The sequence below is a fragment of the Neophocaena asiaeorientalis genome, unplaced genomic scaffold (assembly GCF_003031525.2).
Source record: "Neophocaena asiaeorientalis asiaeorientalis breed wild unplaced genomic scaffold, Neophocaena_asiaeorientalis_V1.1 scaffold128, whole genome shotgun sequence".
In the NCBI taxonomy this organism is placed as follows: Eukaryota; Metazoa; Chordata; class Mammalia; order Artiodactyla; family Phocoenidae; genus Neophocaena; species Neophocaena asiaeorientalis.
The window spans coordinates 519,778-543,800 of NW_020175827.1; the positions used below are offsets into that span (position 1 = coordinate 519,778).

General features: G+C 38.7%; 1 protein-coding gene across 1 annotated transcript in view; it reads right to left on the reverse strand.

The window, feature by feature from the left end:
* RNF115 (ring finger protein 115) overlaps positions 1-24,023 on the reverse strand; it is a 60,701-nt gene that overhangs the window by 36,066 nt on the left and 612 nt on the right. The window contains exons 2-3 of the mRNA XM_024732697.1: positions 5,330-5,388; positions 1,402-1,444 (exon numbers count right to left, since the gene is read on the reverse strand). Coding sequence (XP_024588465.1) covers positions 1,402-1,444; positions 5,330-5,388 — 102 coding nt within the window. The remainder of the gene's footprint in view (positions 1-1,401; positions 1,445-5,329; positions 5,389-24,023) is intronic.

Below are 24,023 nucleotides of genomic sequence, written 5' to 3' on the forward strand. Positions count from 1 at the left end.
GGCCCGTGTAACAAAAAAAAAAAAAAAAAAAAAAAAAAAAAGTACCACAGACCATAAGTAAAAGAAAATACCTTAATAAAACAGGACTGTTACCCAAACATTTCATTAAGTTTCTTGACTATAAATCTAACAACAGAAGAATCTGGGGAGCTGGGAATTCCCTGGCGGTCCAGTGGTTAGGACTTGGCGCTTTCACTGCCAGGGCCCAGGTTCAATCCCTGGTTGATGAACTAAGATCCAGCAAGCTGAGCAGCAAGTCCAAAAAATTTTTTTTTAAAACCTGGGAGCTACAGGTCTTAAGATAATTTTCAGAGGATAAAGGAGAGAAGCTTAGGGTTTTATGGGTTTCTTACTGAATCCCAGTTTTCAAATACACTGCAAATACAGTTTTAATTTATGCACAAATAACTACCAAAAAGTTTTGCTAGTTCTTCAGGTACTTAAACTATCTCCAAAAAAGGCTAATGTGATCCTGAAACACAAAGAAATTCTAATTATGGGATTTAAGGGGCTTTTTTTCTTTTAGCATCTGTTAGCTTTCTAGAGCTAACCAAGCTGTGCGGCAATAGGAGCAAAAGCAAACCAGTGTTTTTTGTAGGCAGAGCTGGTCTGTCCCTTGTGAGGTAACAGTCTATAAATGCTAATAAACAAAGAGTACTTAATGCCACTTAAAATTGTACACTTAAATTGTACACTTAAAAATGGTTAAAATGGTCCAAAACAACCAGATTTTAAGTCAATGGATTAAATGAAAAAGAAAATGACTGCGTTTAATTTAAAATGGTATTCAAGGATACAGATTAATGTCTTATTTTCAAATCCTAGTTAAGATTATTTTTCCCAAAAAATACGGATGTCGCATTATATAAAGAACTGGAAATTAATTGTAGGTCCCATCTTGAGACCTGGAAGGCAAGCAAATATCTTATCCTTAATCTAGCCCTGAAATTCCAATTACAAACTACCACATTCATTAAAGGTAATCTCTAGAAACCAGTACCTCTGTGTAAAATCACAGACTATGCCTCATTGTGACTTCAATTACAACTCATCCTGGCCTGTTCTTTACTTGACTGTCAGACCATTAAGAGTCTGCAACACTGTTATTTAAAAAACAATACAAGCTTTTTATTCTCACACCATATACACAATATAGAAGCAGAAAACAGAACTGAAAACACCACCAGGTTTCAAATATAGCACAGCTCTCTCCTAATCAAAGGTTTACTAAAGGTAACATGCCAAAGCCCCAACTATTGAACACAAATCTTTCTAAGACTACTCTTGCCCATATTTTTCTTATACATTCTGATGTTTTGCTGCACTGGGAAGTGAAAATCTGTCATGGTTTCAACACCCACCCACTATCTAAAGAATCCATACAGCCAACGGAAAACTTACCTCTGCAAAATGTGTTGATGTGCTGCTGCCACCACCTAAAAAACTGAAGAGAAAAAGCGATGAGTAGTGATTCTATTCCCAGGAACAAGCTTCCCTCCTGGAAGCTAAATATAGAATGGTACAATGAGAGCAAATCCCAATAAGGAAAAATAACTCATCCCAACATGACACCCTCAAAGGAAATTATGAAGAACTGGCATGTGGATTAATCTATGAAAAATATTATAACAAACTACAAAATCAAGGGTAAGCCAAATGAAAAACTGGGGAGAGGGCTTCCCTGGTGGTGCAGTGGTTAAAAATCTGCCTGCCAATGCAGGGGACACAGGTTCGAGCCCTGGTCCAGGAAGATCCCACATGCCGCAGAGCAACTAAGCCCGTGCGCCACAACTACTGAGCCAGCACTCTAGAGCCCGCGAGCCACAACTACTGAAGCCTGCGCACCTAGAGCCTATGCTCCGCAACAAGAGAAGACACCGCAATGAGAAGCCCGCACACCACAACGAAGAGTAGCCGCCGCTCGCTGCAACTACAGAAAGCCCGCACACAGCAACGAAGACCCAACCAGCCAAAAATCAATAAATAAGATAAATAAATTTTTAAAAAATTGGGGAGAGAGACTATCACAGAGAAGGAAGAAGGATCCATAGCCAGCAATGCAGCTCAAATCTGAGCAAAGTAAGAAAAACATCTATTCTCAGAAGCTAAGAAATAAAACAAGATTCTCAAAATAATATTTCATTAAAAAAGCATTTAACCGATGAAAACAACATTTGAAACTACTGGGAATGATTAAATGTAGTAATGCAAGGGGTCTGGTACTATATTTAGCACCTTACAAAAGGGCTCAATAAATATTTTTTCTTCTTCTGATAGCTTATCCTATTTTATGATTATCCTACCCATCCTTCAGGGCCCATCCTCCATTAAGTCTTTTCTAAACTCACCAACCAAACAAGACTCCTCCACACTCCTCTGCACTGACTTTGATTCTAAATTCAACCTTGTATTATAAATATCTAGGGCTTCCCTGGTGGCGCAGTGGTTGAGAGTCCGCCTGCTGATGCAGGGGACACGGATTCGTGCCCCGGTCCGGGAAGATCCCACATGTCGCGGAGCGGCTGGGCCCGTGAGCCATGGCCGCTGAGCCTGCGCGTCCGGAGCCTGTGCTCCACAACGGGAGAGGCCACAGCAGTGAGAGGCCCACATACCGCAAAAAAAAATAAAAAATATCTAGAATTTTCCTCATCCATTTCTACTTGTTCCCCTCCTTTCATAAACATAAATTCAGAGGGTAAAGACTGTATTTTATTAATACCACAAATATATGTGTTTATTATGTATCAGCCATTATACAGAGCACTCACCACTTGTGAAAACCCTGCTTTACCATATCCTATATTGATAACTGGAAAGTAAAAGTTGTTGAATTAATATCACATGTATAAACCTATTCCCAAAGACTGGGGAAAAGTATTTGATCCCACTGTCCCCATGAAATCTGCAAAGAAGAGAGGAAACTGGCTAGCACACTTTGGCGGAAACGGGATGGAAAGTATCACAAGAACTGCTGGATATCACTTTTACTTCAGGAGACACACACATGTGGACCAAAGTACACACACTAGCACACAAGCATGCACACACTCACCCCAATGAAATAAAGCCCACAAACTATTATAAATAACTTTCATTTTCAGAATTACAATACCAATCCAGGCACTGCACTCAGCTCATTGAAGAAACAAACACACTCCAGTTAGTCTGCAACCAAAAGTGAAACAACGAGGCTAACGCCATTCTCTATGTCATCATTCTCAGGCCTTATTCTCTAATTAGAAACCATTTAACAACTGTATTTGCTTCAGAAGTTAAAATATCTTTTGTAAAAAACACTTCAAATGTAGAACAAGCCCAAAAGTACCAGTACATCTATGCTAAATAAATAATTGAACTACCACTATGTATCCATTTTATTACTCAAACCTAGATAGGCTTCCAGGGCTCTTTCCTGACTTTACCATATAGTTTCAAGAATTCAAACATCTTTGGTAATTAAAGCTATCAACTCTATCTTTTGGGCTTCTTCTCCCCCTGAAACTCCCTCAGCATTCCCTTTCCTTAAAATTCCTTTGCATTTTAAGAATGATAAGGCTAATCATAGAGAAGGGATAATAACAACCACAACATTCTGAGAAATGTTACAAAGCTTAAGAAAACTTACAAGATGCCCCTCTAGCTGAAAAGTCTAATAGCAAATGGAACCCATTATCCAATATTTACATAAGGACTTGCTCTCATTAATTTTTACCATCCACTACTTACTACTGTAATTGCTAAGTATTCAAATAAGCAAATGTTTATGAACTTTATAGAAGGGAATACCATGCTACGTCTAAGACTGATTCTAAGACAAAGATTTCTTCAACTATTTAAAACACTGATATTTCAAAAGACATAATCTTTGCATTTGAGTGTCTGGTACCAATAGCACCTGTACGGGACAACCTTTGACTTACAAAGGCACAAAGAAAAGAATTAAGTCAAATGAGAGCAGGATCCATAGAATTCATAGTTCCCCGCTAGAAAAGATTCATCCTGCAGTTACTCACAAACCTCATTTATAACCATACTTTGTATACAGGGCTAAAGAAAGCAGGATTAGTATTTAAAAACTTTGAAAAAATCGCCCCCTAACAACCAATATGCTCTTCATTCAATGCATGCAGAGCATACCTGCTTGAAATAAGTATTAGATGCAATTATAATAGCACAAATAAAAAGATATCCCAAGTTAGCATGCCATCCACACAAAATTGCTGATTTTGCTATCAAGCTAATCTTTATAGATTTAGAATTGGTATTGTGTTATTTAAAACCAAGATTATTATATCAACACTTAAGTGTTTGTACCAAACTAGATCCCATGCCATATATTGCCTTAGAAGCTCCAGTTCATTTATACATATGTAATCACTGATCATTAATAAAGTTAAACTAATTGTACATACTGTAAAATGTGTAGTTTTTCCTGGTTGTGGAAGGGACCTTCAACTTTATATTCTGCCAACAGCAACAGTAAAGGAATTATTTACTGCCATTATTTTTTACTGCCCCAAAGTCATCCCAAGATTAAAAGAAGCTTCAGATTACAGATTCTTTTTACCCAGTCAGTATTTCTTCAGTTGTCCAACCAATGTTTAACCAGATAGCCAAAAAAGAACAAATGCATTATTACATTTACCCCAAAAAGGCCCTCCTATCAACACTATTCTACTTTTTGTTAAGCTTTCATAGTTTTAATTATATTGACCAAGAAGGAATACTTAACACTGTCACTTTCAGAAATAATGTCCCCTTTTTATAGGTTTTATACCATTAGTAAAAGCAACAAGAGCCAATATCAATCATTACCAACAAACTGATATTACAGTGGCAAGATGGCATAAGTTTGACCGCAATAATCCTAATAAGGACAAGGGACCCAAGGCTTCCGCAAGAATAACAACTCAGTTTCCCTGGCTAGAACAGCCTGTTTATCTTACTAGATATCTTTGCCAGAAGTCACTCACCAGCCCACCAAAGAGGTATAACAGAAATTTACCTTCAGGCCACAGAGTGGTCACTAAAAACCAACCAATAATCCAAGAGATCCCCAAACTCTTAGAAAATATATGAAAACTTACCAGATTTACTATGATATGGATACAGAGGTTTCCAAGGAATGCCACAGTAGATCTCATCACACCCACTATCACATCATTTTCCAAATCTTCCCATTTTTCTTCCCCTTCGCTCTGCCACTTCTCTTCTCTCTCTCTCAAAAGAGTATGTTATAAAACAAATTCCCTTCTATTCATTAAGTTGATGCTGAGAAAAACAATTCTGATAACAGAATGCCTGATTTATTCATGAGCTTGTACAATACCTGGAATCATCTGTCATTTCTTCAATAAAGCCTGATTCACATCTGGGACAAATATATTCCTATAAAAGAAAGGAAGACAAATAAAAGTCGTTCATCAGAAAGCTAAGCATATAGTTTCAGAATAATATGCAGTACACAAGCTGATGCTGTGAAATGTTGTATGTACTTGCTGACGCCCAGGACAGTTTTTTCTGTTATACTCTGGCAAATAAAGAATTCCATGAGATGTCTACAGAATGGCTTCACAAGCAGTTCCCACTGAGAACTAAAAGAAGAATGTCAAAGTTTTTTATTTTTTTTTTAAACTGGAATGAATTCATTATCTAATTTTCTATTCAAATCTACTGAAAAAGTTCCACTACATATATCAGAGCAGTAGAAGATTATAATATTCATGGGTACAGAAATTGCTGTATTTTTTTTACTATGTACATACAGGAGACATAAACTGAATCACAGAATAAATCAATTTGTAGACTAGGAATTTACAGTGAAGTTTTACAATATTTCTGATCTGCTTTTTGATTATCAGTGGTTCCAAATAAAACAATGTTCTCAGGTATTCTATAGAAATGATCATTTAAATAACCAGAACAATCCCATTAGATCAGCTTCTATTTCTTTAACTACCATGAATCTTTCTTTTAAATAAGTAAATATTTCTTTTAAATATCAAGCTTTGGGGCTGATAAGAAAGAATATAATTTAGAGACTGCCTTACCATAGTTTTAAAAAAGTATATTTTAACTACCTATTAAAATAGATCTGGGAAAGACATTTTCAACTATTTTCTTGCTCTCTATATTTTCTAAACCTGAAAGTTTGTCTTATCAGAAGGAAATGTAAGCTGTATTTGCCTACTCAAAGAAAGACAGTCAGAATGGTAACTCAAATATTCAAATGCTTTCTTAAAAGAGATATAAAGAAAAAAGACCAATCCCTTCTGTCAAGGAGATTAGTTTGGTGAGGAGACAGTCAATGCAAGAAACAGTAAAATTTAATAAAAGACTTTCTTTAATCAGTGCACACTGGGAATATAAACAAATACCGAAGTCTGCCTGATGGAATCAGGGAAGGCTTTATCTGAAACAGAGACTTAAAACAGTACTCTGTTTGCTCAATAAAAAAGGAAATTATGGGTTAAAAACTGTAACAACAGAATACAGCATGCATGGAGGTTGGAGGGGAATGGTATGATGAGTATGAATGGGCAGGCTGGAACCAGACTGTGGAAAACTTCACATTACCATGAACTTTTCCCTGTGGATTAGAAATCTCTCAACCTTTTCTCTCCTCTATACACATGAAAGACGAGAAACACTCATAATGGGCATACTGTGAACTACTCCAGAAATGAAATAATCTGGAGACGATATGAATCCCTGAGGCCCTCCCTCTACTCCTTCATCCCCCACCCTCCCAGGCAGCAGTAACTACATTCCTTTCTCTCCCACTAAAAAAGTTTATCTGAAAGGAAGTGAGATTGACTTTAGAAGGCTAACCTTAAATCTATTCTAAAGTTAAAAAGAAAAAAATACCAATTACAAAATGTGATTTGTCACCATCCCAGTGCCAGGCCCTCGTCTTTCTTTTCTCTTCCTCTCTCACTCATTCCCACTGCTTTAAAATCCCCTGTATGAAAAAAATTAAAAATAAAAATAAATAAATAAATATCCCATATGTGAAACAACTCCCAAATGTCTCTCTCTAACCCAGGCCACTCTTCTGAATTCCAGATTCATTTATCCTCATACGTATTTTCTCTCATGCTCTTTCTCTCTCTTACACACACACACACACACACACACACACACACACACACACACACACTCTCTCTCTCTCTCTCTCTCTCTCTCTCTCTCTCTCTCTCAAGAGGCGGCATTATCAGTTTGTTCATACCAGAAAACTGGGAGTCGTTCCTAACACCTCCCTCTTGCCTTCCACAGACAACCATCAAATCCTGGCACTCCTACCATGAACACATTTCTCAAACCTACTCCTTGCCCCACTGCCTTACTATCTTAACCCAAGGCAACACTGGCTCTAGACAATGAATAACTTCCCTCTTAAGTGTTGTCCTGCTTCTCTTCTAGTCTTTTCCCATCTGTTCTGCATGAAGAAGTCAGAATGATCTTTTTAAAACATAAAATGGACCATATATCATTTCCCATCTTAAAACCTTTCAACTATTTCCAAAACACTTAGAATAAAATCAAACTCTTAAACATGCCTTACACGGCCCTAATTCAGCTGGTCTCTGTTTAACTTGCCAACCTCATTTCAGGCTACCCTCCCTCAGTGAATTCCAGCTACAAGGACCTCCTTTCAGTTCTTCTAACTCATCAAGCTCATTCCTACCTCAAGCTTTCATACATTCTGCTCCTACGACTGAAACACTCTTCCCCTAACTTTTTGCATGGCAAGGGACTTCTAGTCCTTTAGGTCTCCATTTTAAGGTCATGTCAGAAAGTCCCTCTTTCATCATCCAATCTAAAGTGGTTTCCTCTTATTATTTTCTCCTATAGCACCCTGTTCATTCCTTTGTTGTAGTTTATCTTATGACAGGGCTGAAAGTAAGCTCATCACACGAGATGAATTGTGCCGAAGCACAGCAGTAGAGGGCTGCCGCTCGCTCAGGCAAAACAGCGGCGTCTGTCCTGCTGTGGTAGCTTTTATTAAAGCATTATCTATGTTTACATTTTAAGACTTATTTTCTTAACATTCCAGAAGTGCCAAAGCAGCAACATATGCTTCTATTGATTATATAAGCAATAATGGGCTTTCTTGAAAACATGCCGTGCTTCGTCCCTGAGCGCAAAAGCAGCACAAGGTTCCCACCATTATTTTGATTATACTAAAGTAGCACAAGGACATTTCCTTGTGTTCCCACCACTCTGATTATACTGAGGACATCTCATGGATCAGTGCCCAAAGCACTCAATGCTTATTCGCAGGCCCCTGGTTTGCCGGGGGTTGGCGGGGGGGGGAGGCTCAAAGCATTCAGGACTGTTTGCAGTTCTGGCTTATTCGCCAGCCACTTTTTTAATGTCTGTCACCATTCAATAAGTTTTAAGTTTCATAAAGGCAGGGTCCAGATCAGTTTTGTTTACCATTATATCCCTAGGACAGAAAAGTGTTCAATAAATATTTATTGAATAAACAAACATGAAATTACTTGCCACACACCTCACAACTAGGAGTCAAAGTACCAGAATCTAATACAATTAGAGGACGGTTGGAGTGGAAGTAAAGAAAAGAGCTGGAAGCTTAAGAAGTTGTGGCCTGCTCATGGAGAGTGAAGCCTAAGATTTCAGAAGTAGCAATGTTCTGGACGATCACAAAGTCCAAGATACAGCTATGGGGGTAGCTGGCTAAAGTGGAGTAGGTATGAAGGTCTTCAGACTTAAAGGGTGGTCTACACTGATACTAAACTTCCAATAATGTTTAGAGCTGTGATAGAGAGAAAATAATTTCAAAAGGCAAATACTACAATTGGGAAGACAAAAAAGACTTGAAGCAAGAATCACACTGATTTAGAGTAGAGAAATGTACAAATCCTCTCTTCATGATCCCAGTCATGGTTCTAGGAATCAGGCTGTCAGCCATCATAGATAGCTCCTTCACAGAACAGGACACTTCAGAGGCATAAACCAAATTACAGAAGTACTATAATTACAGGAGTACCTAGTGGCTACTTCCTGCCACTAGGTACTCCTTCCATTTACTAGCACAATCAAACCTTTCTAGGTAATTCTATTTTGATTACAGGGAAGAGAACCAAAATTCCTTCCAAATGCTCTGTGAATTATTCTTGATAAAAGTAGCTTATTATAGAACAAACCAACCTCTCAGCCATGAACTATTCCTCCTAAAATCAACATTACAGGAAATACGGAGAACTTTTCAGAATTCACAAGCCTGTCATTCTCTAATTATCAGAGTAAAAAATGCATACTTGTCTCCTACATACTTCAGTAGTCTGATCTCAGAACAAAGGTCTGGTCTGAGAAAACCATTCTCTTGGAAGCCTAAAAACCCAAAAATAACATTCTGAAGATACTATAGTTCCAGTTTCTAGATTTTCTTTTTAAAGGCCTGATAGCATTGTATTTACTACCGCCATTTTCTTCTGAAATCACACTAATTTCCCCCTGATTTCCAGCAACTGCTTCAAACTAATCTGGAGATGAGATGTTATGTAAGGGTGGAGGTGAATGAAGAATATTGGCCATGAGTTGATAATTACTGAACCTGGGTACATGTGGGCTTCTTATACTATTCTACTTTTTTTAAAAAATAAATTTATTGGGCTTCCCTGGTGGCGCAGTGGTTGAGAGTCCGCCTGCCGATGCAGGGGACACGGGTTCGTGCCCCGGTCCGGGAGGATCCCACATGCCGCGGAGTGGCTGGGCCCGTGAGCCATGGCCGCTGGGCCTGCGCGTCTGGAGCCTGTTCTCCGCAACGGGAGAGGCCACAACTGCGAGAGGCCCAAGTACCGCAAAAAAAAAAAAAAAAAATGCACTGGCAGGCAGATTCTTAACCACTGTGCCACCAGGGAAGTCCCTCTCTCTACTTTTAATATGTTAGAAATTTTCCATGAAAAAGGTTTCTTTTGTTTTAAGTTACATCAGTCTGAGAAACACAGGTCAAGAAAGTGTTAACCAACTGTGTAAAGGGGCTTCCCTGGTGGCGCAGTGGTTGAGAGTCCGCCTGCCGTTGCAGGGGACACGCGTTCGTGCCCCAGTCCAGGAAGATCCCACGTGCCGCAGAGCGGCTGGGCCCGTGAGCCATGGCCGCTGAGCCTGCGTGTCCGGAGCCTGTGCTCCGCAACGGGAGAGGCCACAACAGTAAGAAGCCCGTGTACCACACACACACACAAAAAAACTGTGTAAAGTAAAAGTAGATTAGAAATAATCTATTATGTTAGAGAATTAAGGGGAAAGGGTACTTAGATTTATGAAACACCTACGTGCTTGACATTGTGCTATTCCTGTTAACCACTCTGTGAGGAAAACACTGTTATTTCTACTACACAAATAAGAACATGAAGTTGTAAGAAAGAAAGAAAGAAGTTGTCCGTGGCAGATCTGATTTTCCAAAGATGGCGCCAACAAAATCTCCCAACCCGCATGCTGTTCTGCAATGTAACTCTCCACTCCACCCTCTTTGAATCGGGAGGGCCCTGTGACTTCTTTACCTGTAGAATACTGAGTCAATTCCAGACAATGCTCTTAACTGCCTAACAGTTTCTGCTTCCTGACTCTTAAAGCCCTGAGCAGCCACAAAAGTCTGGGCTACTCTGTTGGCGTAGAGGAGCACTAAGACATCAGAGAAGGATTGGATTGTAAAAGGGAAAAACTATCTTGAAGGTCCATCCCAATAGAGTCTTCAGATGGCTCCCTCTCCAGGTTCTGTATGACTACAAATGCATGAAAGATCTCAAGTGAGAACTGACCAGCTGAACTCTGTAAATCCAGAGGAACATGAAAGATAATACTGTTTTAAGCCACTAAATTTTGGGGTGATTTTTTAGGCAGCAACAGAAAACCAGAAAATTGCTCAAAGGATGAAGAAGAGCTTTGAATCTTGGTCTTTCTTGAATTCAAAACTCCATATTCTTTTCATTACACTTCATTGATTGAAAATAACTATTCTTTTAGAGAAGGGAACAGGAACTATAATTTGCTGAGGATTGAATGGAAACGTTTATGTCAAGGCCAAACAAGGACTTGGGAGGTTCAGCAGCCTTTCAGCCCCCTCCTTCCCTTACAGGGGAGCAGTACCCTGATGAACATACCATCCTGGGTCTGAAACCTTCAATCTTACAAGCTCAGAAATATAATTTAGCACCTAGAGAAGATCTGTCTCTTAGAGGAAGAGTCACATAAAACCAAATTCAGAGGCCATCTCAGAATGCCCATTTAATTTCAATGAAAAAGAGTTATCAAGTGGCCCATTTACTTTTACAACACAGTCTTCCTCAATAAATAAATCCACCTAAATAGAGGAAAGAGGCATACGCATAGAGGAAAGATTTTTGGAATCAGAGACCTGAATTCTAATCTCAGGTCTCTATTTATTAGATATGAAGTCTTGGGAGAGTCACATTACATTTCTGAGACTCAATTTTCTCATCTGTAAAATGGAGATGCTTGCTTCGATGCTGTATTACTGTAAAGTTTAAGATGTTTGCAAAATACTTAACTCAGTGACTGCCACATTAGATAGTAGACATTTAATAAATATAGCTATTATAGTTATTCCAGATTATAATCACCTGCTAAATAAGCAGAGAATCAGAGCAGTAGGCAACTGGATATATAGCTTGTGTCATCATGCTAGGATAGCCTAATATATCCATTCCCACTATGAACATAAACCACATCCTCAAAAATCAATGACCTGGGTTTCCTCTCCCTCTGGGCAAGAAGAACACAGCATATGTTTGCCTCTGACTCCTTTTCTATTCTTTCACTGCTGACCCACAATTCCCACACCCTCTTCTAATAGACAAATTCTTTCTCCTGTTAGAATATAATACAATTACTTGGCTGTATTTTCTTACTTACAATCACAATTTAGTCCTGCCCTACACTGAGATTACAACCAGACTGGACTGGATTTTAAGATTGGATTTTAAGTATTTATCTCTTGGATCACTTCTAAAGATGGCTAACTTGGCATTTCAATTTTTCCTAATTTTTCTTCAGAGGTACTATTAACTTCAATTTGGGTGAACATCCATGAATTAAGGAGAATTTGTAAGAAGATCAAACCAGAACCAAACACAGTCTCTCTCTGACTCTACACTCCTCCCACACCCAGGCCTTGGCCTTAGAATCATCCTCATATATTCATATAACAGAGTTTTGTTTGGTTTTTTTAAATATCTTTATTGGAGTATAATTGCTTTACAATGGTGTGTTAGTTTCTGCTGTATAACAAAGTGAATCAGCTATACATATACATATATCCCCATTATCTCCTCCCTCTTGCGTCTCCCTCCCACCTTCCCTATCCCACCCCTCTAGGTGGTCACACAAAGCACCCAGCTGATCTCCCTGTGCTATGCGGCTGCTTCCCACTAGCTATCTATTTTACATTTGGTAGTATATATACGTCCATGCCACTCTCTCACTTCGTCCAAGCTTACCCTTCCCCCTCCCCGTGTCCTCAAGTCCATTCTCTACGTCTGCATCTTTATTCCTGTCCTGCCCCTAGGTTCTTCAGAACCTTTTTTTTTTTTTTTAGATTCCATATATATGGGTTAGCATATGGTATTTGTTTTTCTCTTTCTGACTTACTTCACTCTGTATGACAGTCTCTAGGTCCATCCACCTCACTACAAATAACTCAATTTCGTTTCTTTTTATGGCTGAGTGATATTCCATTGTATATATGTGCCACATCTTCTTTATCCATTCATCTGTTGAGGTAACAGAGTTTTAAATTTTAAGCATAATATAGGTTGGGGGGGAGGGAAAAACCAAGGATAAGAGTGAATTAAGGGCCCATTATATGTCTGGCACTATGGATATCTCTCCTTTACTTAAACATGAATATATCAAATCTTCACACCAACCCCTCCCCCCAAATACTGCCAATGTATGTAGTCCCCACAGTCACTAAGTCTTATCAAAAAATTTCATTAGGTCATTTCTATCATCCTATCTGTAAAAGAGAAGTATAACAACCCTAAGTTACTTACCCAGAATCACTGGAAACAGGAACCCAGTTGTTTCCACTAAACTAAGCTGCTTTCCTCTAGGGTCTGAATGTTTACTATATACAACCTAAGTGAGGACACTCAGTAGCAGGTACACTTGAATGAACTACTTCAGATGTTCCACTGTCTCTTTCACCTAAAAATACCCACAGGCAGAAATATCTTTCACCATTAATAGTCTGAATCAGGGACAACTCCCTAAGTACAGCTTAGCCCTGATGCTTACCAACTTAGAAGAACAGAACTGGAGGACACAAAGCACTTGGAATACAAGAGAGAAAGGGAAAGGGTGGTTTTAATGCATTATTTTCTTTTCCTTCTTATATTTCAAGGGATCAATTATCACAAAATGTGAGGTCTTGGTAGAGCAATGACCTGTAAGCCAGGACTTATTTATGTGAAGTCCCATGCTGTGAAATTTACATACCCTTGAACTTTATACAAATTTATATCCAATGTTTATTCAGAATATGAAATATAAAGGCTTACTATTTATTTCCTAATTCCACAGCTTTGCTTTTCTATACAGTCACGATCAAAGTCTATTTTTTTTATTTTATCTAAAAGAGAAGCCTATTTCCTGTGTCATTTGACAGAGTCAAAATCTAAGATCACAATATTAAGTCAGTCATGTTCTATTGTTCACATTCTCTTTGAGTATCACAAGGCAAAACTGTTCAGAAACTCCTAACGAGAAGGATTAGGAACACAAACTGTGTGAAATACATCACAGTTCCTACCTAGGCTAGAACCCACCACACCATGAATTTCATGCCAACTCACATCTCTAACATCAAAGACACTACTTTTTTCTAGAGACTTTTTCCATAATCCCCTATGATCATCCCTTTACAAGCCAGGCTGCACTTCCTCCCTTTTCAAAAGCATCAAGTGAGCCCCCAAACAAAGATAACAGAACTGAGATAGGCTGGGACCTGTAACCTGGAACCCCCTACTGGAGTGCTTGCACCTGGACAAACTAAGGAACTAAAAATAACTGCACAGAGGCACAGTTGGGGCAATTATCAACAGTAAGATACAAAAAGGCCACAAACCAACTGACTCTTTGGAGGTGCTGGGTACAAAAAGCACATGATCCCTACACAGGGCACCACCTGTGGGCAGACCAACCCGCCCCTACCCTCACCTCATTTAAGGAACCAGCTAGGCCCCACCTCAGAAAGCGAGCAAGGGCACCTGTTTTCTTATTTTCACTCCCTCATGCTGGAGTCCCAATAAAGCCTTGCCTGAATTTCTCGTCTGGCCTCTTATCAATTTCTATTGATTAAAAAGTCAAAGGACCCAGGTCAGTAACAGAATTTCTGAGCTCTATTCCCAGTTCCACCAGTTCATGGTCTTTGGGAAGACCTGTTTCTCCATCTGTGAAACTAGAACACAAATGCTGTCCTCATTTACTTGTCTCCCCTAACTCTCCTTCAGGAAAACAAGAAGTCTCACTCATTCAATTCTTCTTTTGAGGATAAGTACTTAAGATCAGGATATTCACAGAAGTTTGTTTTATGTGCCTTTACTTCCCTAAGTGTGATTTTATTATTACAACATAAACTTTGTACATGATTTCAGTGACTTTTAATCCCAGGTTATTTTTCTTTCCCCACCAAGCATGCTTTTCTTTCTGCACAATGCTTGGAATTTGAGCTTAGAATATATTTGCTGAATGAATGTTGTCAGCTTATGTAAGAAGATTCTATCAGCCTAAACTGAACGTAAGACAAAATTTTCCTCCAAACTATGATGGTACACAACAGAACTAAGGGCAAACTTTTCGTATCATTTACCATTTTATATCTATGCCCCTGAGTTGTTCTCCTCTTTGCTGCCTTTAGTGTAAGCAAGCAAAGAACACTGTAACTAAATCTTTTCTGGCTATGCTGTGTTAACTTTTTCTCTGATAATTCTTATAGTTTAGTCTTTTTTTTTTCTTAGAAAATTTGGCTTCTTGTCCATCTGATCAAGCTTATATCAAGTAACGCTTTGTCTCGTGACCTGATTTTCTGCCTTGTTACACAATGAACTAAAGAAGGTTGGTTGATTATACATTCCTATTTGGAGTCCCTGATAATGTCAATGTTCAATCACGGCCTGGAATGAAGGAACAAAATGATGATGGTTGTGAATGTTACTATTCTTAGGGAGTGAGACCATAAATAAAGGCAGTTCTATTGGCCTGGAACTGAATCACAGCTCTCCAAACAATATTTAAATTATATAGGTATCTTTGTATAACACTAAAAAACTGTGGCCTAATGGTGTTTTTGTTTGTTTGTTTTTGTAAACTGGTTTTCTTCCTGATTAACAGCCAGGGGAACAATCACTAAAGATTTGAGTTCAGAGAAATAATTCACACTCAGGATTAGAAACAGACATACTTCTGGAACCCTTTTACAACACTAGTGTTGCAAGATGAGAAAGACGTATGTTACACTACTGACCTTATTAAAAACCTTGGGAACTCTGAATCTGCTCATCTAATACTGATTGTATGTTAAAACAGAATGCTAGTAGGGAACAGTTCTCAGAGCTTTCTGAGAGTCTGTTCCAGGATTATAATCCTCAATTTGGCTCAAATAAAATTTTGCATTTCAAAAACAAAGAACCAGGGGCTTCCCTGGTGGCGCAGTGGTTGAGAATCTGCCTGCCAATGCAGGGGACATGGGTTCGAGCCCTGGTCTGGGAGGATCCCACATGCCGTGGAGCAACTAGGCCCGTGAGCCACAACAACTGAGCCTGCGCGTCTGGAGCCTGTGCTCAGCAACAAGAGAGGCCGCCATAGTGAGAGGCCCGCGCACCATGATGAAGAGTGGCCCCCGCTTGCCACAACTAGAGAAAGCCCTCGCACAGAAACGAAGACCCAACACAGCCAAAAAATAAAAATAAATTAATTAATTTTAAAAAACCAAAGAACCAGAATGCTAGTATATTATTAAAACAGGACTCCCTAACTGAATCAGCACCTACACTTGGCACAGAATAATAAACCAATAATTTTAGTGATCAGGAAAACAAAGTTGAAAATTTTAGGGAATTAAATACTTTCCTTATTCTCACTTGTTCATATTACTTCCAAACACTTTTTAATCTAAAACATGCAAATTAAGAAGAGCAGTGAAAGCTAATTTGCTGAATTTGCCTTTTACATATTATTAAACAAAAAGTAAATGTACCATTATAAATTGTTTTCACACTACATCAACTATCAAAATAACAGTAATTTTTTTTTTCAAACCAACAGGCTTAAGGTACAAAATTTCCATTCCTCAACCTAACTTGTCTTAACTAGGAATACGAATGCCTCTAACCATTCAGCAGTGACTGTATTACAAGATCAGAACCTAATAACTGGTACTATAAAATAAAATCAGGGAATCAACAGCTTCATAAGTTCATTTGAGAATAAAGTACCTCTGACTACCACTTAAATTACAGAAGATTCACTAGAAGCAGCTAAGTTCCAGTCAACAAGTTAGTCAAAAATGATGACAAGAGTGGTGAGGAAATGAGAAATTTAAAGGCATATAGGAGAAATTGTCTAAAGGAAAAGTAAATCAAGTCTAAATGACAAAGACTGAATCTTGCAATATGTTAAAAGTACTACACTAAAGTAGTGAACAATAAGCAAGAGAAAAGAAGAGTGATAAAACAGGAAAATGTTTTCCTGTGACTAGCAGTCATTCTCAATGAGGATAATACAATCATCTGTGGGACATTTTGGACATCTACTGAAGTGTTGCCACAGCAATTAAGAAATGCTACTTAATTTAATGGGCAGAGTCCATAAGCATAAGAAACTCCAGCACAAAGAAATGTCTCTATTCTTAAACTTCCTATGGATAGTTGAGTAGATAAAAAATATCTTTATAATTACCAAAGCCTAGAACCTAACTCCATTATACATATAAACACCATGCACTGTATGTCCAGAAAAACAACTACTGAATAAAACAAGAGAAAATTATACTTTATTTGTACCTTTATCAAGAATTGTTCACCATTCTGGGGGCTTACCACTCAGGCTATTTAAGGCATAATTACCCTTATAGCTAATCTCCTTGGGTAGCTGTTATGTCTGTGTTTGGTGCCAATATCTACTACATTATACATATCTTCCTATAATGGACTTCTGAGTATTTACACATTGAAATGCATATTATTTTGTCATGAGTTACTTTCTTTTTATTTATCCTTTATCTTACATCTAGAGAATTTTTTAAATGTATATGTAAGGAAGTTGTATTACCTAAGAATTTCATTTCATTAAAGGTAGTGTTTCAAAATGTTTATTATAAAAAGAGGGCACTGGGTCTGACAGGTATGAGAACTACCGGGCTAGAAGATCAGCATCACTGTAGGATACCTATAGGTTTTAGTCAATCCAGAAAAAGAAAAGAAAGGACACATAACTATGGGATCTTTTCTTTCTTCTGAGAATGTAAATTCTAAGCATGCTGAAAAGTGAACACAATAAAACCTTTATTGAAAGACGGTCCTCTAGGTTTAAGTCTATTCAAATCTGCACAACATGAAAGTAAGTGGCAAAGAGGTGAATATAGGATACCTTGCCTACTAAGAACTTCCTTGTGACACCGTTGAAATCATCAAGGAGAGAGATTATCTAATTTAACAGCTCTTCAAGGAAAACAAAACTAACTGGCCTATTTTGGGAAAAGAAGCTGGGCAATCTATTTAACATACAAGAAAAGTGTGTCTAGTTTAAAATCACCACTTCTATTTGTTATATATATGCATTGGAGACTTCTAAGGAACCTTGAACTGCTAACAATTGAACTTAAAAGATTTTTTTAAAAATCCTTCAGAATCTAACCTAAACTTCTTTATGTGAAACTATAAGAACTACCTAAAATGTTTCTCCTATGGTAAAGGCCTTATTTCTCTACAAATAAGGACTGCTCATTCCTACACAACCTTTCAATCAAAGATTACATAGCTCCATTTCTCCGAATACCCACTCAAGCTTTCAATAGGCACACCTCAGTAGTATTTTACAGTGGGATATACTAAGATAAACTGAGAGGGTCAGATGACTCAACTCCAGCCCTTTGAAGAATTAGTATTAGAACAAGAATTGATAACTTTAATTCACCCACTCGACCAAGAGGTTGAAGAAACAACGTTTAAGCACAACATCTCCTAAGCTCAGGAAAACTTTCAAGAGCAAGAAACACAGAAAGTAAAACTTGATTAATGCTAAGATGAGCTACAGAAAAACTAAGTTAGACTTGTCTGCTTTTTGCTTTGTTTTCAAACTGGAATTTCCAGATGTCGTACTAAGTTACATGTGGTGTTACCACCTCAATTCCCAACTGACAAAAAATTTGGATACTTTTCTTTTAGAAGTTGCCCCACAGTGTGTAACTTGAGAGGAGTGATCCAGTTGCTCTGGTCTCAGTAACCACAAGGAAAGAAAGTGACCCCAAGAGATACTGCTATAATGGAATAGCAGCCACTTAACTCCTGTTCTAAACAATCCCAACCATCAGGGCTTTGGCTAAAATTATATGGTCTCAATTATCTTCCTGAAAATTCTCAACAGGATCCCAAAATTCGAAATCAAAACTAACCCAGGACAAAACCTTAAGCACGACTGACACGAGAAGCCAATGACTATCCCTTTATCCTTCTATACCCAGGGCTCCTGAACCTCAGCGCTCTAGACATTTTGGGCCCGATAATTCTTCGTTGTGGGGGGCTGTCCTGTCCATTGAAGCATGTTTAGCAGCATCCTTGGCCTCTATCCAATAGATGCCAGAAACAACCCTCCCCTTCCCCCATTAGTGACAACAACCCAGTTGTAGAAAATGTCTACAGATGTTGCCGAATTTCCTCCTAAAACGCAAAACTGCCCCCAGTTGAGAGCCACTACTCTACATTATCTCCTTTATTTATCAATATTAAGCTGTGGAGACATAAAAATAAGTCAGTATCCAAAGGCTTCTTATTCTCAGACCCCTTCTAATTTGACTACAGAGAATAAGAAACAATCCACTTTTTTTTTTCCTCTTCTAATAAGATGGCTGTCTGAAAGACCTTAGCATCCTCTCCCTGGACGTAAGCAAAGGTCATAAAAAGCCAAGTAAACATAAAGAAACACAAAGTGTTAGCAATCAGCTGGTACTTCCCCAAAAAATATAAGGAATTTCATCTGCAGTGAGTTTAAAGATTCTTGTTCTTCCTCATACTGAAAAAAAAACCCCACAGATTTACCCAAGATATACATGTCTATTTATCAGTAGAATTTCAAGACCAGAACTAGCATTCTACCTGTAAGAATACCTATTCCTTATTTCTAGATCTTTGCAGGGAATATACTTACTGACACTATATGTTCAAACTTCACATGGTAGTACCTGCATTTTCTTCCACTGAAGCCTTTTAGATAAAGATCTCATACCACTAACACCACTACTTTTTAAATGTAACTACGGGGTCAAGAGACTATCATTCAAGAGACTTTTAATAAGCAATTGCTATATAGCACCAGAAAGATGCTAGATAATCAAGCACACTTTTTAACTGAAGTCACCAATAGCAGAATTTAAGAAATCTAATTATTGGGACTTCCCTGATGGCGCAGTGGTTAAGAATCTGCCTGCCAATGCAGGGGACATGAGTTCAAGCCCTGGTCCAGGAAGATCCCACAGGCCACGGAGAAACTAACCCCATGCCCCACAACTACTGAAGCCCATGTGCCCTAGAGCCTGTGCTCTGCAACAAGAGAAGCCACCGCAATGAGAAGCCCATGCACCACAACAAAGAGTAGCCCTCGCTCGCCACAACTAGAGAAAGCCCGCGCGCAGCAATGAAGACCCAACGCAGCCAAAAATAAATAAATAAAATAAATTTTTAAAAAAAGAAATCTAATTATTAAAACCTATAAAACCCAGCTCAAATCACTAATTTGTTCCCTCAGCTCAACAAAACTACTAACATTACTTAGACACCGTTCTAAGATCTTTCTAAGAATCATGCAACTTTAAAAAGCAAGGTCAGTGAGCTTAGAGTTTTAAGAATCACAAAGTCTTTAGGGAGTCTACTTTTTACCTACTCTTATGGGGTGGTTAGAAAGTTTTCCTGTATTAGAGTCATTACAAGTACAGCACAATGACAATGACTTGTATAGCACATGGTAAAGAACCAAACCAATATTACTTATTGATAAGGATGACATTTCATTAGATCAAAGGTGATATAATAAGGAGATGTGAGAGGGAGAGAAGCCAGCTACTTCCTTCAGACAAAGCCTCAGAGGTGAGCAATACGCTTGCAGTCCTTAATTACACTGGTCTCTTCTCTGGCTTTGGATACTCTGATCTCCATAAAACACTTAAGAATCACCCTAGTTTCATCAGTACCAAAAGTAGTTTACTCTGCATATGATTTATCTCACCTGCTTAATGACGCTACAGGATTTAATCTCATAAGGTAATATTCCCTGACCTTGATTTGAAAGTGGGGGAAGGTACTATGGAGATGGAATGACACCTTTACATTCCATGACACAGCCCTCTGTGGCACTACCCAGTCATCCCTAAGTGTCACATAGTTAACTCCATCAGTCTTGGCTATCTCAATGGGATAGTCAGGTGAGGTAGAAGCTTCTGCTGTATTTTCAAAATAACTTTAAGTTACTTAAGTGTTTCCTTTGTCATCTGATGACCAAAAAATATACAATGCCATTTTACCCAGTTATATATATAAACTTGAAAGACTAGGGCTTCAGACCATATAATCAAAATCTCTTATTTTAAAATCCAAGTTTAACATTCACTAAATTTTACTAAAACCATTTCCACTGTAAATAGGAAAACACTGTTAATTAAAAAATAAATTCCTAAATCATTACTCACTTCTAGAATAAAGGCTTTTTAGAAACCTAATGATAACAATACCACTGAATGTATTTTCATTCTAAAATTCCCTTCATGATTTCCCCCTCATTTCTTAATATCTTCTTTCTAAAAGAAACTTTTGTCTTCTTATCTGGGAGGATCCAAATCAAAAACACACAAAGCTGAGATGGACAGATCAGGATTAGGAGTAAGGAGGTTATTTCATCAAATTAAATTAATTCAACCAAATGTAGCTTAACCTACATAGCATTAGACACACTCCAATCTCTCTCAGAAGTTATAAGCAAAAAAAAAAAAAAAAAACTTTTAAAACAGCCATTGAAGTTAGCTGGGCCTGTGAATCTTTCAGAGTAGCAGGACTGACAAGAAAAACAATAAAAACCTAAGGGTAGTTTCAGGGATGGACATTGAGCAAGCTATTGCTATTGCCTGTATACTTCCAAATGTATCATGAAGTGCTGTAACCTAAAGACTGGGGAAGGGAAAAGAAATAAAGAATTGTAAAACCTTGCAACCTAGTCCCACTGAACAAAATTATGACTTTATGTGGTGAATAAACTGGCAAGAGATGAGATGGCTCTGAAGCAGTTCCTCCCACTGACTGGGTGAAGAAACCTCCCTAGCAATAGCTCACTAAAGGCTGATGTAAATCTCAATACCAGCCTCTGGTGTTCAGAGAGAGCGAGACACTCCTGGGTAAGGGATCTTGTGATCCAACTACCACCAAAGTACCCTCTTGAGATGTAAATTAACCCCAGACAAAGAAAAACTTTATCCTGGCTATCTGCAGAAAGACATTCAGGTTTACCACAACATTGATCCAGTGCAAGAAACAATGCATGCCTAATGAATGCTGAGTACTTACAGTGAGGGAATCCCAAGTTTATATAAAAAATTATTTTTAAAAAACTTCAATGTTGTCCAATATATATGATAATATTACTGACTAACCAGTGCTGAATTGGTTTTTCAGTAGCAGAGATTGATCTGTACTGAATCAGCCACTTACCAACCTGGTCATTCTTACAATCAACATTTTCAAGATGACAGTCTAGGGTTAAGGATACAGAAATGGCCATGAAACATGAAACTCACTGGCTCATCCACAAATCAAAACTATATTCCTAACCTCACTGCACCTTTCCTAAAAATGCATAGCAACAATGATTTACTAAATGTTTCTCCCTTCTTCCTCAACTCACTCTTCCTTTTCTACCTCAGTCTATGCTGTCTCCTCAGTCTGAACTCTACCTACCCTTCAAAACTCAATTTAAATCCCATCTCATCTGTCTTCCCCGACCTCACATCACCAATGCTACCATGTCTCCCCCTCTCTGAATTCTAAAGCACATTATTATCCATCCTCATTCACCTTAGCTGTTACTTTTTCCAACAAAACTGTGAGGTGCTTAAGGGCAGGAACCACGTACTCCTCAGTATCACCTCCAGGACATTCAGCTGAGAGAACCTGGTATGTCTGCAGGAAGTATTCAGTTGCACTTAATAGTGTTAGGCCTCAATTTACAAATCAGGCATGACAGATAATAAATCAGTCTAAAAAGATCAACAACTGCCCCTCCATGTATCAAACTAAGGCTTAGAAAAACACCTAAAAAGTCTTTCAAATGATCTCTTTTCAAGAGCACTTTGAAGTGAGGACTTGAGATGGTAAGAAGAAAAGATATAAAAAGTTGCGGAAAGTTAGACTGTTTTCTCACTCCTAAAGGCAAACAGTGAACAGCAACTTAAAGATCAGAAGAGCTGAGGCCACACTGTTCAATAGGACATCACATTCAACATGTCACTGGTCACACACATACTGGCTGAATTCCAGACTCCTTCTCAGTAGTAAGGGAGCATTCTGGAGGCTCTGATGTCCGCTGACAAAAACAACAAGGCACCTGCTCTTCTCAGCACTGAAGCATGGCAAAAAGCACAGACACAAACACAGCCGAATCAGCAAGCAAAACTAAAACAGCATGTAGATGACACTGCAACTATGAAGTTGGCGGTCAGGCAAAAAGAGAAGAAAAGAAAATGCTGTAAAAGCCTGAAAACGCACAACCTTTAGGTGGAAAAGGCTAAAATAACTTTTAGGCACTTTTCACTGGACTCCGTTTGTGTTTCCAAGAAATAAGACATACAGACACACTTTAGCAGGCTTTCTTACAGATTGTATGAGCCACTATAAACACTGAGGCAAGTTGTTAGACAGGCACCCTGTGTTAAGGCTGAACACAGATACTTCTAAGGAAAAGAACAAACATAACTAGTTCTAAAGATGTGGCCAAAGGTAGGATTAACACTCACCCTGGTGGGTCTCCCTGTGGTAGCTATAACCCAACCCCAAGCAGCCTATGCGACTGGCGTGCTGTAGCTGGCTAGCACGCTGCAGAAGCACTTTTTGTCACAGCCATAGCACTACCTCTCTAGGGGCTAACACAGTCTGGCAGATAGTGGTGAAAACCAATTTTACATCAGATGATGCGGTCCCCAGCATTCTGTCCTAGATCTCTTCTATTAAGTGAAGAGATAGAACGGGGGAGGAGGGGTGGGTAAGGCAGGTGGTGCTAAAGACACTGGCAGCATGACAACTAAAATAAGCAAGTTGAAACAGTATGTTCTGCCTTCTTCCTAAAGCCATTTCCTTCAACAGTGATAGGGAGCGCAGGCAGTCTGCAAGTCATTAGTTCACTGCTGTTTTCACTTTCACAAGAACGCTGGAAACCCCTGAATAGCAAAATCCCCCTCTCCATCCCAGTTACCTTCCAACCCTCTCTTTCTTTCCGTGCTTTCTTCCTCCTTTCTTCCCTAGAGACAACCGAATAAGGACAATCCTCAGCAATCCGCTATTTTGCTTCAATAAGGATGGGGGAGGGGAGGATCTGGTGAAAAGTGGAAAAGGAAATAGAGAAAGGTGAGAAGCAACAGCGGAAAGAGTATCGAGTGGGAGAAAAAGAGAGGTCATCGTGGGAAGGAGACAAGGTGAAGAAGAGTGCAAGAAAACTGAGGGGATGTCAGTAGAGAACTTGCTGAAGAAGACCAAAAAAAAAAAAAAAAAAAAAAGGGGGGGGGGGGT